This window comes from Leucopleurus acutus, assembly GCF_964270905.1.
Source record: "Leucopleurus acutus genome assembly, chromosome: 10".
Classification (NCBI taxonomy): Eukaryota; Metazoa; Chordata; class Mammalia; order Artiodactyla; family Delphinidae; genus Leucopleurus; species Leucopleurus acutus.
The window spans coordinates 15,183,040-15,198,846 of record NC_139153.1 but is presented as its reverse complement, the minus strand read 5'-3'; the positions used below and the strand labels follow the sequence as shown (position 1 = coordinate 15,198,846).

The 15,807-nt window shown below is 37.8% G+C and overlaps 1 protein-coding gene across 1 annotated transcript in view; it reads left to right on the top strand.

The window, feature by feature from the left end:
• CNTN6 (contactin 6) overlaps positions 1-15,807 on the top strand; it is a gene marked incomplete at both ends in the record, with an annotated part of 231,957 nt that overhangs the window by 70,481 nt on the left and 145,669 nt on the right. Inside the window, 1 exon segment of the mRNA XM_082849209.1 lies at positions 12,315-12,441. Within this exon segment, the coding sequence (XP_082705335.1) occupies positions 12,315-12,441 (127 nt within the window).

The window sequence follows — 15,807 nt, the reverse complement described above, 5'->3', positions numbered from 1 at the left end:
ATCCCCTCCCTCTTGCACCTCCCTCCCTCCCTCTCTATCCCACCCGTCTAGGTGGTCACAAAGCACCGAGCTGATCTCCCTGTGCTATGTGGCTGTTTCGGTAGGTTGCTTTGGGTAGTATAGTCATTTTCACAATGTTGATTCTTCCAATCCAAGAACATGGTATATCTCTCCATCTGTTTGTATCATCTTTAATTTCTTTCATCAGTGTCTTGTAGTTTTCTACATACAGGTCTTTTGTCTCCTTATGTAGGTTTATTCCTAGGTATTTTATTCTTTTTGTTGCAAGGGTAAATGTGAGTGTTTCCTTAATTTCTCTTTCAGATTTTTATCATTAGTGTATAGGAATGCAAGAGATTTCTGTGCATTAATTCTGTATCCTGCAACTTTACCAGATTCATTGATTAGCTCTAGTAGTTTTCTGGTAGCATCTTTAGGATTCTCTAAGTCCTCTGTATCATATCATCTGCAAACAGTGACAGTTTTACTTCTTTTCCGATTTGGATTCCTTTTATTTCTTATTCTTCTCTGATTGCTATGGCTAAAACTTCCAAAACTATGTTGAATAATATTTGTGAGAGTGGGCAACCTTGTCTTTTTTCCTGATCTTAGTGGAAATGGTTTCAGTTTTTCACCACTGAGAACGATGTTGGCTGTGGGTTTGTCATATATGGACTTTATTATGTTGAGGTAAGTTCCCTCTATGCCTCCTTTCTGGAGAGTTTTTATCATAAATGGGTGTTGAATTTTGTTGAAAGCTTTTTCTGCATCTATTGAGATGATCATATGGTTCTTCTCCTTCAATCTGTTAAAAAGGTTTATCACATTGATTCATTTGTGTATATTGAAGAATCCTTGCATTCCTGGGGTAAACCCCACTTGATCATGGTGTATGATCCTTTTAAGGTGCTGTTAGATTCTGTTTGCTAGAATTTTGTTGAGGATTTTTGCATCTATGTTCATCAGTGATATCGGCCTGTAGTATTCTTTTTTTGTGGCATCTTTGCCTGGTTTTGGTATCATGGTGATAGTGGCCTCACAGAATGAGTTTGGGAGTGTTCCCCCCTCTGCTATATTTTGGAAGTCTGAGAAGGATAGGTGTTAGCTCTTTTCTAAATGTTTGATAGAATTTGCCTGTGAAGCGATCTGGTCCTGTTCTTTTGTTTGTTGGGAGATTTTTAATCACAGTTTCCATTCCAGTGCTTGTGATTAGGTCTGATTATATTTTCTATTTCTTTCTGGTTCAATCTCAGACGGTTGTGCTTTTCTAAGAATTTGTCCATTTCTTCCTGGTTGTTCATTTGATAGGCATATAGTTGCTTGAAGTAATCTCTCATGATCCTTTGTATTTCTGCAGTGTCAGCTATTACTTCTTTTTCATTTATAATTCTGTTGATTTGAGTCTTCTCCCTTTTTTTCTTGATGAGTCTGGCTAATGGTTTACCAATTTTGTTTATCTTCTCAAAGAACCAGCTTTTACTTTTATTGATCTTTGCTATTGTTTCCTTCATTTCTTTTTCATTTATTTCTGATCTGAACTTTATGATTTCTTTCCTTCTGCTAACTTTTGGGGGTTTTTTTGTTCCTTTTCTACTTGCTTTAGGTGTAAGGTTAGGTTGTTTATTTGAGATTTTTCTTGTTTCTTGAGGTAGGATTGTATTGCTATAAACTTCCCTCTTAGAACTGCTTTTGCTGCATCCCATAGGTTTTGGGTCATGTTTTCATTGTCATTTGTTTCTAGGTATTTTTTGATTTCCTCTTTGATTTCTTCATTGATCTCCTGGTTATTTAGTAGCATACTGTTTAGCCTCCATGTGTTTGCATTTTTTATGTGTTCTTCCTGTAATTGATATCTAGTCTCATAGTATTATGGTCAGAAAAGACACTTGATACGATTTCAGTTTTCTTAAATTTACCTAGGCTTGATTTGTGACCCAAGATATGATCTATCCTGGAGGATGTTCCATGAGCACTTGAGAAGAAAGTGTATTCTGGGTTTTTTTGAATGGAATGTCCTATAAATATCAATTAACTCCATCTTTCTCCATTGCTACTCCAGCTTTCTTCTGATTTCCATTTGCATGGAATATCTTTTTCCATCCCCTCATTTTCAGTCTGTATGTGTCCCTAGGTCTAAAATGGGTCTCTTGTAGATAGCATATGTACAGGTCTTGTTTTTGTATCCATTCGGCCAGTGTATGTCTTTTGGTTGGAGCACTTAATCCATTTACATTTAAGGTAATTATCAATATGTATGTTCCTATTACCATTTTCTTAATTCTTTGGGTTTGTTATTGTAGGTCTTTTCCTTCTCTTGTATTTCCTGTCTAGAGAAGTTCCTTTAGCATTTGTTGTAAACCTGGTTTCATGGTGCTGAATTCTCTTAGCTTTTGCTTGACTGTAAAGGCTTTAATTTCCCCGTCAAATCTGAATGAGATCCTTGCTGGGTAGAGTAATCTTGGTCATAGGCTTTTTCCCTTTTATCACTTTAAATATGTCCTGCCACTCCCTTCTGGCTTGCAGAGTTTCTGCTGAAACATCAGCTGTTAACCTTATGGGGATTCCGTTGTATGTTATTTGTTGCTTTTCCCTTGTTGCTTTCAATATTTTTTCTTTGTATTTAATTTTTGGTAGTTTGATAATATGTGTCTTGATGTGTTTATCCTTGAATTTATTCTGTATGGGACTCTGCACTTCCTGGACTTCAATGACTTATTTCCTTTCCCATATTAGGGAAGTTTTCAACTATAATCTTTTCAAATATTTTCTCAGTCCCTTTCTTTTTCTGTTCTTCATCTGGGACCCTTATAATTCAAATGTTGGTGCATTTAATATTGTCACAGAAGTCTCTGAGACAGTCCTCAGTTCTTTTCATTCTTTTTTTCTTTATTCTGCTCTGCGGTAGTTTTTTTCCACTATTTTATCTTCCAGGTCACTTATCCATTCTTCTGCCTCAGTTATTCTGCTATTGATTCCTTCTAGAAAAATTTTCATTTCATTTATTGTGTTGTTCATCATTGTTTATTTGCTCTTTAGTTCTTCTCAGTCCTTCTTAAACATTTCTTGTATTTTCTCTATTCTATTTCCAAGATTTTGGATCATCTTTACTATCATTACTCTGAATTCTCTTCAGATAGACTGCCTATTTCCTCTTCATTTGTTTGGTCTGGTGGGCTTTTACCTTGCTCCTTCATCTGCTGCATATTACTTTGTCTTCTCATTTTGCTTAACTACTGTGTTTGGGGGTGTCTCCTTTTCACAGGCTGTAGGTTCGTAGTTCCCGTTGTTTTTATGTCTGCCCCCAGTGGCTAAGATTGGTTCAGTGGGCTGTGTAGGCTTCCTGGTGGAGGGGACTGGTGCCTGTGTTCTGGTGGATGAGGCTGGATCTTGGTTTTCTGGTGGGCAAGACTGCGTCCAGTGGTGTTTTGGGGTGCTTGTGAACGTAGTGTGATTTTAGGCAGCCTCTGCTGACAGGTGGGGTTGTGTTCCTTTCTTGCTAGTTGTTTGGTGTGGGGTGCCCTGCAGTGGAGCTTACTGGTTGTTGAGTGGAGCTGGGTCATAGCATTGAGATGGAGATCTCAGAGAGAGCTCTTGCCAATTGATATTAAGTGGGGCCAGGAGTTCTCTGGTAGTCCAATGTCCTGAACTTGGCTGTCCCTCCTAAGAGGCTCAGGCCTGACACCAGGCCAGAGCACCAATGCCCTGTCAGCCATACAGCTCAGAAGAAAAGAGAGAAAATAAATAAATAAATAAATAAATAAATAAAAGTTATTAAAATTTAAAAAAAATTTAAATATCGTTAAAATAAAAATAAATAAATAAATAATAAAAAGAAGAGAGCAGCGAAACCAATAAAGAAATCCACCAATGATTACAGCACTAAAAATTAAGCTAAGATAACTATATAAATCAGAAAGTCATCAGTCGCGTACAGGAAACCCCAAGTGTACAGTTTCTCCCAAAGTCCACCACCTCAATTTTGGGATGATTTGTTGTCTATTCAGGTATTCCACAGATGCAGGGTACATCAAGTTGATTGTGGAAATTTAATCTGCTGCTTCTGAGGCTGCATGGAGCAACTTCCCTTTTTCTTCTTTGTTCGCACAGCTCCTGGGGTTCAGCTTTGGATTTGGCCCCGCCTCTGCAGGTAGGTCGCTCTCTGGCATCTGATCTTCGCCCACACAGGAGGGGGTTAAAGGAGCGGCTGATTAGGGAGCTCTGGCTCACTCAGGCCGGGGGAGAGGGAGGGGTACGGAATGCGGTACGAGCCTGCAGCGGCAGAGGCCAGCATGATGTTGCAACAGCCTGAGCCGTGCCCTGTGTCCTCCCAGGGAAGTTGTCCCTGGATCACGGGACCCTGGCAGTGGTGGGCTGCACAGGCTCCCAGAAGGGGAGGTGTGGATAATGACCTGTACTTGCACTCAGGCTTCTTGGTGGCTGCAGCAGCAGCCTTAGCGTCTCATGCCTGTCTCTTGTGTCTGTGCTGAATGCCATGGCTCGAGCCCGTCTCTGAAGCTCAGTTAGGCGGTGCTCTGAATCCCCTCTCCTCGCGCAACCTGAAACAATCATCTCTTGCCTCTTAGGCAGCTCCAGACTTTTTCCCGGACTCCCTCCCAGCTAGCTGTGGTGCACTAGCCCCCTTCAGTCTGTATTCACGCAGCCAACCCCAGTCCTCTTCCTGGGATCTGACCTCCGAAGCCAGAGCCTCAGCTCCCAGCACCCACCCACACCGGTGGGTGAGCAGACAAGCCTCTCAGGCTGGTGAGTGCTGGTCGGCACCGATCCTCTGTGTGGGAATCTCTCCGCTTTGCCCTCTGCACCCCTGTTGCTGCACTCTCCTCCATGGCTTCCCCCCCCCACCCATCCCCCTTCTCTGCAAGCGAAGGGGCTTCCTAGTGTGTGGAAACTTTTCCTCCTTCACAGCTCCCTCCCCTAGGTGCAGGTCCCGTCCCTATTCTTTTGTCTCTCTTTTTTCTTTTGCCCTACCCAGTTACACGGAGAGTTTCTTGCCTTTTGGGAAGTCTGAGGTCTTCTGCCAGCATTCAGGAGGTGTTCTGTAGGAGTTGTTTCACATGTAGATGTATTTTTTAAGCAGCTGTGGGGAGGAAAGTGATCTCCACGTCTTATTTCTCTGGCATCTTGAGGGTCCATCTAGGCTAGCATTCTCTTAACTCTTAACAAGTTTTATGGAAGACGGAGGCTCTAATAATCCTGAAGAACCTCCTCTCTATTCAAGTAACAATCAGAAACTAAGAACCTCTTCATTTTATTTCCTAATTCCCAGGAGAGAGAAGTACAGCAGCCGAGCAGGACATATTCACCTTTTGTCCAGTCATTCATGGCCATAAGAATGGGGTGAATTAAAAAAATACGAACTTAAGGGCCTATTCCTATCAGTTAAGAGATGATTCTCCATAAAGCTGTTCATGAACTGTTCAGAAATGACAAAATGTGACTGTCGTCGATATAATCAAAAGTTTTTGGCATTCAGGGGGATGACAATGAACTTTAGATTCTGGTAGTTTGATCCAGTATTGGAGTCAGATTACAGGACTAATTTTTTTTTAACTCCATGGAAGATAAAGAGAAAGAAAAATGGGGCAGAACCCTACATGAATTTTCAATAACATTGTATAATTTGCTTTTAATTGTCATTTAAAATTATTTACTTTTCAATGTTCCTCTATTGCAAAGTTCTTCCTTTATTGCCAAGTAAAACATTTCTTATTGTGTAGCATTATATTGTAGGTGATTTTATAGCAGTAGGTGTTGTCAATACAACTATTTAATCACTATTGATCAAAATACCGACACTTTTCCTAAGGTCTAGTGCATTTTTAAAGAAAAGGTACTTAAAAAGCATTTTTGATTTCTTGCTTTTGATATTATATTGTCACATGGTTTCAGCTCTTCTTGTACAGAAAGCTCATGTTGTCCTTGCTTTCTGACACTGTAGGCAAAGCAACAAAATCTGCTATTATTTAATCATTTCATTGCAATATGAAAAAAATCTAAAGATTTACCACAAGAGACTAAACAATTAGTTGACAAAAGCTAGACATTTTACTGGTATGAATTCAAGCTCTTAAAAATTTGATAACAACAAATATAAATGACTAAATAAGATATGGACTGATGATAATTCACCAAAACCAAGCTTTTCTGTCTTTCAAAATGAACCAAAGTTTGTTAGAAAATGCCTGATTCCATTCGTCTCAAGTTCTTCATCTGTCAAATGGGAATGGAAATGTATGTCTCAAAAAACGTGTCACAGGAATTTAATTTGTTACTTGGTGCACGTAAAACTCCTTGGAAAACTACAAATTACTCTCCCAAATATAAAATATTATTAAGTCAAGTTATACCCTTAATTTAGATTATATGAAGATTGAACAGAGCTTTTCTCTGAGTGAAGGTAAAGGAAGATAAATTAACATTTGTTGTCTGCCTATTTTGTGCATAGCACGGTGCTTAATATTTCAGCCAGGTTTTCTTTTTAGGGGAAGAGGAAGGTGGTTGAAAATGTTTAAATTATAAAGATCTATGAAAAAACAAACAAAAAAACCCTGCTCATATTCCTCTTGAATTTTTGCTATGAAAGAAGATGATATTAGCACTCACACATTTCAAACTATACTCTTTTACCCATCCCTCATTTTTCTGTCTATACTGTTATATTATCCAAGTTTATGGCATTCATATTCTGTTCTATAACTAAAACCAACATGGTTCTTAAGTGGTAGTTTTATATTTAAATGTATTCATTGTGCATCCTATTCCTCCTTCATTCTTTTTTTTTTTTTTTTTTTTTTTGGCGGTATGCAGGCCTCTCACTGTTGTGGCCTCTCCCGTTGCGGAGCACAGGCTCCGGACACGCAGGCTCAGTGGCCATGGCTCACGGGCCCAGCTGCTCCGTGGCATGTGGGATCTTCCCGGACAGGGGCACGAACCCACGTCCCCTGCATCGGCAGGCAGACTCTCAACCACTGCGCCACCAGGGAAGCCCCCTCCTTCATTCTTGAGATCTGTATATTGGTTCATTTTTACCTGGATAGACTTCATTGTTAAGTCGTTTATTTAAGAGTGTTCATTTATGTTATATTCCCTGAGGGTTTTTTGTTTGTTTTCTGATGTTAAAGAATGTTGAATGTCATTAGATTCGAAAGCTATATCAGTGGGTACTAACAGTCATGTCACCCTTTTATTCAGAATACTGTAGACTTTCCCTCACTGTCTTCTGGTATAGAATGCTAATGCTACTATTATAAAATCTGAAATTAATCTGATTTTATCTTTCACTCTTTTAAGTAATTTTCTGTTTCAACCTGGTCTTCTTGCAAAGTCTTTCTTTAAGTTTGAACATCAGTCACTTAACTAACACGTGCTTTGGTGTTAAGTCCTCTCTCTAAAATGACTCTGGAATGTGGTGTATTCGTTCAATTCACAGGAGGTTTTCTTGCTAATATCTTTCAATACATTTGTTTGTCTATCTCAGTGACATCAAGGATCTTTATGTTGGATCATCTTTTATCTATCTTTCTTATCCATTACCTTCTCTTCCCTCTTATCTGTGTTTTTTTTATTGTATTCATCACAATTATCTCTAATCTTCTCTTTATGTCAGTAACCTTTTAGTAGGTATCTGTTTTGTTTCTTGCCTATTTTAGTTGATTTATTAATTCTTTAATGATGCTCTTTTGGTTGCAATTTTTATGTTTAAGTTACATCCTAATTTATCTGATGCTATAGTTTGTCTTTTTCATCTTGCCACTGAGTTACATTTTTTGAATTCAGGTTCTTACTCTACTGTGTGAAAAATTTTGAGAAATTTCCTAGGATTCCTTGAGTTATATTTTCTTCTAGATTGGATATTTTGTCTATCTTTGGCATGCTATGTTTTTCACTTTTATTGTTGCAATACATGTCCATACTTACTATTCCACTTCTTTTCATTTGCTCATACTTGAGGCACTGTGTGTAGACAACTCAGTCATCTCTTTATAGAAAGGGATATTTTTAAATGTTCTTCTCATCATATCAAGGAACTGTTTGTTTTCTTCCTTTTAGCTCCATTTTGGAGGCTGAATACCCACATATCATGAGTACCCCCATTTCGTAGCCTGAGGGAATACTGGGATTGTGGGAAGCTCAGCCTTTAGCAGAATATCTGGGTGCTTCTATTTTAAGGTTTTTTTTTAGTGGTTTGTAGCAAGATTATTGGTGGAAGAGTCATAGGTATACTTTATTGGGGAAATGCATCATTTTTTGGTTGGGCGTTAGCAATTTTACCAAGTGAATATATAGGTGTGAAACTATTAGTTTGTGAAACAGAGTCAGCTTTACTATTCATGCTTCTCTGCTTCACTCTTTTTTCTCCAGGAGCCCTGTCTACTCCTCTCTTCAGCCAGAAGAGAAAACAGATTAAAACACACTATGCATGTATATACAAATCTGCTTAACTCCAGAATTGGAGGTTGTTATGAGAATTCTCAGAATTTTGTCATTTCACCAGTAAATCTCACAGAGGTTAGGGATGAGATTAAGACGTCAAGAACTTTTTTGCCCCTCTGAGCCTGGACAAACTCTTCTTATGCACAAATGTGTTTTTTTCTGTTGTTTCTTCGCTTATTTTGATTATTTTTAAGCCAATGGCATTGGAATTTGTCCCTTTTCTTATTCAGACACTGTTAATTTGTTTGTTGCTTATTTATATTTATAATTCCTTGTGCATTTCATTAGGTACTAGAGTAAGGAAAGTCTGTATTACATGTTTAACTCACTCTTTCTCAATCAGCCTTTACAAAAAAACAAAAATGTAAGATGTATTGCTACTTTATAGTTAAGAGTTATAACTTGTCCAGCATTATACAGCTAATAACTGTCTGAACTTCTAGGTAAATAATGGAGTATACTAAAATTACAATTTAAGATAAAGTTACTAAATTAATATTTTACCTGGGTGCAAATATTCTGTAAGAAAGAAGTAGATCTGAGTGGATGGTGAAAACAGTTAGAGAATCAAGATGCCTAAGTTTAACTTCCTCCTATTTCTCAACGCAGATGGTGAATTTGGAAAAGATGATTCAACTTCCTGGGTTTTAGTTTCCCTTTCCCTGTGTGTAATAATAATAAGGATGATGATGATGATGACAATAATGATGGTAATTTTTACAATTTGATGATTATACATTTACATGTACCAGGCACAATGTGATATACTTTATAAGTAATATGCCATTAAATCTCAAAATAACCATCTGATGTACAGAGTCTATTTTGTCAATGAAGACTGCAAATTTCACAAATCCACTGAAGCCCATTTGATTCAAGGGCACATGCTATTGACCACTAGCTCTATTGTCTTTCCAAACCAAGAAGTCTGGCCTGAATGGTCTACAAAAGACCTACCAACTTTGAGATTCTCTAGAGCTGTGGTTGGTATCAGAGGAAATGATCATGCTCATACATGACCCTCAGGTACAACTACTAGAGTTCTGGACTGGGTGTCCTAAAATTAAATCCTAACATGATGAGGTTTTTGCTTTATGTATTCATTTGCACATTTTAAAAACACAGAATTTAACCTAAAACATAAGTACCAAACTGTTCCTCCTCCTTTCCTCCAAATCTTTCTTTCTTAACTATTCAGTGCAAATGCCATGAAGTGGGGCTCTGTAAGGTAGGCATATACATGAATGTGGACGATGAGCACCACAGCAGTCCAGCATGAGTTGCTGGAGCCTAAGAGTGGTGAGAAGGTCAGGCATGCAGGACAAGGGGTAAGGCAACGGTGGCCCAGTGGAGTGGCAGAGCCCGAGGAAGGTGAGAAGGGCATGCCCTTACTGAGGTGGCCTGGCGCAGGCTATCAGAGTCTGAGAAGCCTGAGGAGGGTTCCACTGCCAGGAGAGGGTGGTGAAGGTAGAAACCTGGAAGCTAACCGAGTGAGGACAGAGTCTCCACAGGGAAAGGGCATTCCAGGGTGACATGTTAGATCCTCAAGGATGTGAGAAAGTTATCCACTTTGGAATATAACCATGCACAGATTGTCAGAGGTCAAGAGGAAAGACAGCATCCTCATAGGAGGGAGACCCTGCACAGGGTCAGAACATGAGTGAGGTGAGGAGGTAGGAGACAGCTTACAAGTGGTGTCAAAGAAGGTATGGGAGTAAAACTTGCAGCAGGTATCAGAATCTGTACAGGGTGAAGAGGAGCTTCACATAGGGGAGAAGGTGGTGACAGTAACTGGAGGTTAGTTACATACAAGGAGATTGAACAAATTCATAAATACACTGAGAATAGTGGAAACCAGGGTTCTCACAGCTGGAACAGGGAGTTAAAAATATAGACAGAGGACTTCCCTGGTGGCTCAGTGGATAAGAATCCGCCTGTCAATGTAGGGGACACGGGTTCGATCCCTGGTCCAGGAAGATCCCACGTGTCGTGGAGTAACTAAGTCCGTGAGCCACAACTACTGAGCCTGTGCTCTACAGCCCGCAAGCCACAACTACTGAGCCTGCATGCTGCCTACTGAAGCCAGCGTGCCTACAGCCTGTGCTCCGCAACACGGGACGCCACCACAAGGAGAAGCCCGTGCACTGCAACGAAGAGTAGCCCCCGCTTGCCACAACTAGAGAAAGCCGGAATGCAGCAACGAAGACGCAACACAGCCAAAAATAAATAAAATTAAAAATATAGACAGAAAAAAACCTATAATAAACCCACTATAAATCACCATAGATAGATAGAAGTATGGAATAAGAATATACACACACACACACACATATATACATATTTACATAAATATATGTCTGTATATAAAATTATACATATGCATATTTATATATATTCATATGTGTTTATAAATTCATATAAGTATCTATATGTATTCACACATATAATCTATAAAACCTACACACACACACACACACACACACACACACATGCACACACTGAAAATCCTCAGAGCAAGAACACCTCAATAACAATAAGTACACTTAGTTCCAGATCATGGTTTCTACATACCATTCTCTAATAAAAGGAACAAGGTTTGCTTAGGGAAAAAAAAGACTACTTCGATGGCTGGAACAGGAGAAATGCAAGGTGATTCTGCAAAACTTTCTTGTACCAGAAAGTAAAGAATAGTATAAAGAATGATAGGCACATGTCAAAAAGATGAAGAAACCAGCTTGAATGGCTCCTGCTGGCCAAATCAGTGATGATTTGGGCAACAAAGTAAATAGTAATGGATCATAACTTTAATAAAATAAGAAACGATGGATTCACAGTGATAGAGTAGATCATACTGATAGAAATATATAAATAAAAAATTTAAATGTTCAGTAAGGAACAGTATATTTACATTGTCTCAAAGTCCCTAACCACAAAATGTTTACCAATTACAAAGGGGGGGAAAAAAGCAATTTTATAGTGGAGAAGTCTAGCAGGCAGCAGCATGTTAACCAAGTGATCAAAGTTAACTTCAGCAGAAATGGGACAAATAGAAGTCCTGCACTATCTGGTAGGATACAATCTGAAGCATACAGCATTCCTGAATCTAACTGTAATGAAACAGCAGACAAAGTGGTGCACCCAGTGGGTGAGGGGAATGGAGGGACAAGATGGCAAGACAATGTGATCAATATAGTCTGGCTGGTGGGGACCAGTCTTTTTCATGGTGATAATTTTTAAAAATAAGAGCCAGTTTTCTCATTGGTTTTATTACTGTTTTTTAAAATCTTTATAGACCCTTTTTATTACGCATACCCTCAGCACACAGCTCCTACCAGGACCCCTACCCTGTCGACACTCAGATAAGCCCAAATTGAGTGAAACTTTACCAGATCAGTGCCTTGTAATTTTCAAAGGTACCAAGGTGAGGAAAACCAAGGAAAGACTGGGAAATTGTTCTGCATTGAAGGAGACTAAGAGGAGAAAACAACTAAATGAAATCTGTGATTCTCTACTGGATCTTTTTGCTATAAAGGATTTTATTAGGGAAAATGGAGAAATGGGATCTGAAGATTAGATGCTAGTATTGAATCAATGTTAATTCCTTGATTTTGATCATTTTATCGTACGCTTTGTAGGAAATATAAACTAATTTATTTGGGATGATGTGGCATAAATTTGCAAAATTACTCTAAATGGCATGGAAAGAAAATTTTTGTACCATTTCTGAAACATTTTCCATATGTTTGCGATTATTTCAAGATAAAATGTTTTTAAAACTATGTATTGACTTGATGTCTAATTCAGTCTTGCATTCAAAACAGGGTCAGGTTTTTTCATGTGGTGTAATTCTTTTCTTTTTCCAGGTGATGGTCGTTTGAGCCGTCCTATTTTTACCCAGGAACCACAAGATGTTATTTTTCCTTTGGATTTGTCAAAATCTGAAATCATCCTGAATTGTGCTGCTAATGGTTACCCTTCACCCCATTATAGGTAAAGTTCTACTTCTGAGTACCACACTGCTTGTTTTTTTTCTTTGTCTTCGGGGTAAAATATACACACAATAAAGTGACTTAATTTCAAGTGTACAGCTCAAAGAATTTTTACATAGGTATACAGCTGCGTGCCCACCACTCAAATGAAGATATGGACATTTCTGGTACGGCAAACTGTTCCCTCATGCCACTTGCCAAGTGATGACTACCCCACCCCCACCCACAGCAACCACTATTATGACTTATTGATTAGGTCTGCTTAGAACAGTTATTCTTGAGATTGGTGCCATGCAGTGCCATGTTATGGAGAGAATTGACAGAGGAAAAGAAAGAAAGAAAACGGAAGGAAAGAAGAAAGGAAGGAAGGAAGGGAGGAGGGAAGGAATACAGGAAAAAAGAAGAAAAAATAAAGGGAAAGGACAGGAAAAGATTTGTTTCCCCAATATGAAAGACTATAAAGCACAAGTTCATTTTGCACTCCCTTCCCCACAATTTGGAGCCACTGCCTCAGTTGCCCCAAATACAACGCCTGTGAAAATGTTCCCCTAAAAGGAATTAATCCAGATGGAAACTTTATTTTATCCGACTAATTTTTGTGGCTCCACTGACATGTTCCATCACCCAAAAAGCACTGGTTTTAGAAAAACATGTTGAAGACAGCTATGTACCATCTAATGCAGAAAAGGAATTTTCATTCTGGGCAAGTAGAAAAATATATATTTGCTCCTCACATATTACCTCTGAAATAATAAGGCAGAAAGTTCTGTAGTGTTTCAGTTCTTAGAATATTGCAGTAAAGGCAGAATCTGATCCACCTTGTGGGTAGACTTCACAAATTTAAAAATATATGCATGTATGTATTATGCTTATATAAATCATAAAGATATTTTGTTGGTAAGAACTGCATATGCAGTGTGAATATAGGAAAAGTAGAATAAATATTAAAATCACTATTGATTTTAAAATCACTATTGGCTTTGGGATTTTAAAAGCATTTTTTTTAAGTTTTAATTTTTAGTAGTTAAGTTAAATCATCACACACAAAAAGCAACAATTTCAGTCCATTTTGGCAAAATAAGCTGGCTTGGCGTGATTTTTATGTTCCATTAAAAATACCAAATTTCTATGTATAATTACTTTGATCTTAAGATTGTCTAGATTAACTAGCTAAATGACTTAAACGCACAAAGTTAAAGAGAACTCTCCTTTACATTGTATTTTGTCAAAAGAACTTCAGAATTTGTTTTTTACAACAAAAGAGCTGAAAAACTGTGTCTTACTACACTTTATTAAAGCTTTCCTATCTTTAGGGCACCCAAACCAATAAAGTCCATCTGGTTGATGAAGATTACTTAGCTTATAAATTGGTTCACCCAGTTCATGGTTGGTGGTTTGTTTTCCTTAAATACAGAGTTATCTTACTTAACTTAAAATTTGGTTAAATATATAAAAATGTGATTAACACATTTTTCAGGATCACCTTACAGTTTAAGTTGGAATTTTATTTTTGAATGCCAATTTGATTGATCCTAAAGATTGACAGAATTTGTTAGAGAAAGGAAAAAAAATGTATGAATCCCTATAAAATAAGAAACATTTGCTAAGTATAAGTAAGATAAATCATCAGTCAATCATGTACTTATATAAAAATATCTATTGGCTTATTAACAGGCCGAAAGATATAAAACAGTGGTTCTCACAACAATTTGCTAATATTAACTATGAAGAAATACACTGAATGAAGAGATTGCAAATTCCAGTGTTGTGAAATGGCTTCTGTTTCTAACATACGTAAAAATTAGGAGGCTAAAGACCTCCTAATTTAGGAGGTAATTTAGCTTCTTATTTCCAATCCCCATAACCAGGTTTAGCTCGGCTCTAATATCATGGTATAAAATACTCATAGGCAAGAGGCTTTGAAAAAAGAGTGAGAACAAAACCAAGTTTTTAATGCTTAAATGTCAGACTAAGACCCAATTTTCTTGATAATAAAGCAAAGGGCAGAGGTATTTCAGACAATGCACATTAGCAACAAAATACAAAATTTAGTTTTAATATAATCCTTTCTAACTTAAAATTTATTTTTAAAAAACATCGTAACTGTATTCATCTTAGATTGTGTGTGTGTATATGAAATAGAGGAACAATCTTTATGATTCAGAGTCTAACATTATTTGAGGTTATTTGGATATAGTGTGAAGCCGTATTAAAGAGCCTTTGACTTAGATCCATTCCATATGTGACCTTGGAATAATCATTTCTTTCTCCTGGCATTGGATTCCTTATCCACAAAGTGAGGGTGTGGTTGACTTTAAGGTGTGTTTTATTCCTTTTAGTAAATTCCCTTAGCAAATGAAATCTCATAGGAGAAAATAAGCAATATTTAAAGCAGAACTTTGGAAACAGTTTAAAAGTAACTTGCCTAAAGTCACTTACAGTTGGAGTCAACACCTTCACAGACAGGATTTCAGTAGAAAACAAGAAGATACAGATGTCAGGCAAGTCAGCACAGAAGTTTTCCCATGGAAAGGATCATTCTTTATTCTTTAAAAGACCAGGCAACACATGGAAATTAACATCTAACCAGGAAGCTTTGTTAAGGGAAGGAAAATGGGTTATGCAAAAATGTACTTGGGTAGGATTGCTTATACTTTAAAAAGTTTAGGAAAATCAGATAGTAATGAGCTTAGTTCCAGCTCAGAATATATCTTTTATTTGGGAAAATGAAGGAACACACACATAAATCATTTTTACGTTGGATACACTCTCTATCAGATACACTATCTTTGAATGTCATAGAGGATTTCTAACACATGTTCTCTGGACCTGGTCACAAGAGGAGGTTCCTTTCTGTTAATTTAATCTACTCTAGTCACAAAGACATTCTTAAATCTGGAGAAGCTCTAGGTCTCTGAGTAAAAATCATAAAAGTTGTTACTCTGCCTTCTATTCTTTTTATTCATTTCCTCACTTGATCTTCTTAACAACCTCATGTGATAAAGCAGGATATTTTTATTGTGCAAATTTTATAATTGATGGATATGATTTTTGGAGAAGTCATTACTTGCACAAGCATACACAGCAAAGGAATGTCAAAGCTAGGCCTAGGACTCTTTCCACAGGGTCAATGGAGCCAAGTTTAGTGCACATTACGATCACCCAGAGAGACTACTAAAAAATTTATATTTTTGAAGTTCTTCAAAGGTCTAGGGATGGGCCCAGAAATAGTGCTCCGTGTAATTCTAAAGCAAGGCTCAGTTGTGAAAAAACACTCACGTGCACACACACACACACACACACACACACACACACACACTCTCATGCATTATCACAGGCCAGCAAACAAATATAGCCCCCAGCCATT